This window comes from Cupressus sempervirens, chromosome 2 (genome assembly GCF_028749045.1).
Source record: "Cupressus sempervirens isolate cs-2001-9-10 chromosome 2, ASM2874904v1, whole genome shotgun sequence".
In the NCBI taxonomy this organism is placed as follows: Eukaryota; Viridiplantae; Streptophyta; class Pinopsida; order Cupressales; family Cupressaceae; genus Cupressus; species Cupressus sempervirens.
The window spans coordinates 231,628,584-231,632,620 of record NC_143119.1 but is presented as its reverse complement, the minus strand read 5'-3'; the positions used below and the strand labels follow the sequence as shown (position 1 = coordinate 231,632,620).

Genomic DNA, 4,037 nt, shown 5'->3' with positions numbered 1-4,037 from the left:
AGGGAAAAAAAAAAACAAAATTTAGATATGTGATTACATGTACACTCTTCCAGAATTCTAATTATTCCATATATATATATATATATTACAATTTATCAGTGACAACATTTATCTTCTATACACTCTTCTAGAATTCTAATTATTCTATTTTTTATATATATATAATAGAGTACAATTTATCAATGACAACATTTATCTTCTACATATAGACACTCAAAAAGATCAAGAAAAGAAAACAAAGAAAATTCAACCTCTCTTCTAAAAGTAAGTTTTCTTTCCCTTTAAATTTACATATATTTAATAATATATTTACAAATAATAAATTTTTGTTTAGTTTCAATACACTTTGAACAGATTTTAAAAGAGAAGCTACAGAAGAAAAACAAAATTATAAATAACAACAACTAGAAAAACTAATTCTATAAACATAATTAAATAAAAAGTTAACAAAAATGTGTACCCAAAAAACCATATAATGATACGTGTCTCTAAGTTTCTTTGTTAATTAAATTCATTAAAAAAATTTAATTCATTTACATCTTCCTTTTTTTGGCCTATCAGCTTATCCCTTACAGCCCCTTTGACTGCAGGTGCTAGTTTTTTAAGTTACTCTTTCATGGTTTCAAGCTTGTTAGGGATTGATTTAAATATTCAGGGTTCTGCTTCTTGGAATGATGGTTGCTTCGCACATATCTTTGTATTTATGTCTTTTTACTTGAATATAAATTATAAGATCCCTTCCTAGCTCAACAGTTCTGTAATATATACTCACTCTCATGCCAATGTGTCAATTGACCATGGCCTGTATAGAAATTTGGCATGTGACAAAACCAGTGATTCGAAAGTCACAAGCAGAGTGAGTGAAGAACATGAGATCTTGAAACCAAAATAAATATATAATCTTTTGTTCTCATTTCTTATCACCCACAAGACCAGCACAAAGTTGTGCCTTTTCATTTTGTAACATGGCAATCTCTGCTCTAATACTTTCTACGCTTTCCCCATTGCCTTCTGCAATACTTTGCTCCAATGTCATAATAATTCTTTCAATGCTTTTGATCTGTAAACAAAACATACAAAGAGATATAATCTCTTAAGTATTTGCATGTATATAAAACAGAGGATGCAAGCAGAATGAGGATTCAAACCTTTCTGTGAGGCCACCTGCGCATCCCATTCCTTCTGCATATCTTTTTCAAGACTGTGGGACAAATTGCCAATTCCTTAGCGGCCACATTGATAGGGAGGTGGAAGTATGCTGCTAAATCAGATATTTTCAATTTCCCTGTTCTCTCTCTCTGCAATGAAGCCATTGAAAGAAACAGCATGAAGGATTTTATACTCATACAAAAAAATGTTTCATTATAGACTAGATCATATAGATTCATCAAGTTTCTACAGCCTATAATAATCAAATCTATGTGCTTTCTTTTAGGTTAAGTCACATAGATCTTTTGTCGCCAACATTTTTAATCAAATTTCATGATCCACCATCTAAGCAGAAAAGAATATACCCTATGATGGATCATAATATTTAACAACAAAAAGATCTATATAAGTTTATGCAATAAAAGAATACTATATGTCAGTCAGCGAATTACAACTTCAGTGATTAAGGATATGTTGTTAATGCATCACCTGTAAAGCTACATTGCTCTTTGGTGGCTTCACAGGAGGGGTACTGCCAGTTTGATGAGCTCCATTTGGAGCATACTTTCTATCCATCCAAAACTGACCTGTACCATTTTGTCCAGGAATAAATCCATTCCCTGGAGCCTGCAATCCTGAAAAATTGAAAACAGAGTCAATTTTATTTTTTGATATCTTGTCCACCAGGATTTGGTTTTACTTTTTGCAGTTGTCAAAATCCAAGAGCTCTTATGAATGGAGGCTAACGGAGGCTTCCTATAAAGATACTGTGAGTCCTACTAGTTAAGATTTTTCTTTAGTAATTTAAAACAGTCACTCTATGATTTTTGTTTTTCAATTTAAATTGACATTTTTCAGTTCCAAATTGTGTAAAAACTGGTAATCTCATTTTTTTTTAAAATATTCAAAAATTGGCGTTCATCAATCCCGCTTAAACATAGAAGTCGGCTAAGCATAGGGTTTACATCAAATATGACTGCCATATACTTGCTAGGTGAAAACGGTCTGTTTGAATCAACATAAAAAACCTGTTAACATGACCGGCTTTAGGTTTCAACTTATAAGTAGGCAGACTTGTATTGTAATTTTGGAAATAGGCCAGGAGCCTTATCAAATTATCACCTACATAGATCCAGAGAGAAGGTTGGGTTTGGGTTACAATACTAAATAAAAATATAAGGACAATAACTTATTTAAGATGCATCAAATAACACAAAGAGGTAAATAACGTGCCAAAAAGCCCAACAAACCAACCTGATTGATCCTTGAGAGAAGACAAGCCCTGTAAGATTATCAAGGAATTGAACAGTATCAGAAGATTTTTTTTACCTGAAGCTAGATCACAAGGATTCAAATATGGTTGTTGCAATGACTGATTGTAAAAGCCTGAAGCAGAATGTTGGTTGAAATACATTTCCATGCCATATATTGGATCACGGTAGGGACACAGAGAATCATAAAGTAAAATAAATCCTTCTCTCCTTCTAAGAAGGTTGTATTGGAATAGGAACTGTTTCACATAGTCTGTAGTTGCCATTGCAAACCTGCAAGAGAAGATATAACTGTTTATATTACAATGACCACAAAATGATATATTATAATTGCTGATTGTTGTATTAAGATGGTCAAGGAAATGCTCTACCTAATGAATGAGAATTATGACATTGGACATAACTAACAGTTATTTTCCATTAAATTTGTATTTCTACCTAAGAGCTTTAATATCACAACTGGAGATTAGGAAGAGAACAGATCTGCTTAATCATTACATGGAATTTAATTAGTCATACACATCATTTTTATCTTAAGCTCCTTCAAGGCAGTCTTTCAAAAAGGAAGTGCAGTCTTACTCTATAATTTGAGGTTCTACATTGGAAGAGACTTCACTCATAGAACGAGTGTGCATGACTGCGTGATAGAACTGTCCATTCCTTCCATGGATCTCAAGTTTTGTGTCTTGAATTCCTGAAAAGGGGATGTCTTATTATTGCTTTCTGTTAGCGCTGAAAGATAAAAGCACAATACAAAAATAAAATGTTTAACAATAATTCATATTGTTGATGCTATTATTTCTGAATCTGATTGAGTATTAGTCTTAACATAACAAATAAAATAAGAGCACGCATTTTATTAAACATCAGGTTGAAGATTGAGTTTTCATTCTATGATCGACCGCAGAGTGTTATCCAAAATGTTGGTTTGTTTTTGTAAATAAAACCATCATCACAAAATCTATACTAGAAACAACTACGTCATCAGTAAAATATCTTAGCAAATTTCACTTCAGGGTCGAATAATTTAAGCAAGATCTATGGGACAGCAAAGTTATACAAACAATAAATAAGCGATTGTTTTTTTGTTGACAAGTCATGGGAGAGTTCATGGACAGCCTTACAACAAGGGCGAAGGTTACAATTCAAAATTATCAGTAAGGTTATCAGCACCATTTCAGCAAGGCTATAATGGCGGGAAGTTCACAGTATACAGAGTCTCTGAAGGGGGTGCTCTGTTTACCAGGGTCTATCAGAGATTTGGGAAAAAATAATCTATTATCTCTAACAGAAATGAACTTGGGTCCTTTGCATGGAAGATTATCAATTGTAGATGCGTCCATTATGTCTACCACAAACATTTGGTATCTTCGCAGATAATATTTCTATGAGGGTTATACCCAGTGTAACACCATTACTGGGGCACATCAGGACTGCGTGACAAGTTTTCAGGACGGGTGTAAATTTTAAGATGGCAGGGGGTACACCTGCGAGAGAAGTGCATGGAGGGAGGATGTATATTATATATATAGTATTTGAAATACTAGTTATCAAATGATGTTTCAGTATAACATATCAAATTAAAATACTTGAACATAGCAAAATTGCAACAGGCAC

The 4,037-nt window shown here is 33.0% G+C and overlaps 1 protein-coding gene across 1 annotated transcript; it reads right to left on the bottom strand.

Moving 5' to 3' along the window:
- Positions 1–485: 485 nt before the first annotated feature.
- LOC149571891 (protein NLP8-like) lies at positions 486–2,699 on the bottom strand. Its single transcript, XM_089810145.1, has 4 exons — positions 2,479–2,699; positions 1,639–1,784; positions 1,149–1,298; positions 486–1,060 (listed from the first exon to the last, which is right to left on the bottom strand). Exons 1-4 carry the CDS (start codon positions 2,684–2,686, stop codon positions 911–913), a joined length of 654 nt encoding a protein of 217 aa, XP_089666271.1. The 5' UTR covers positions 2,687–2,699; the 3' UTR covers positions 486–910.
- Positions 2,700–4,037: the final 1,338 nt, after the last annotated feature.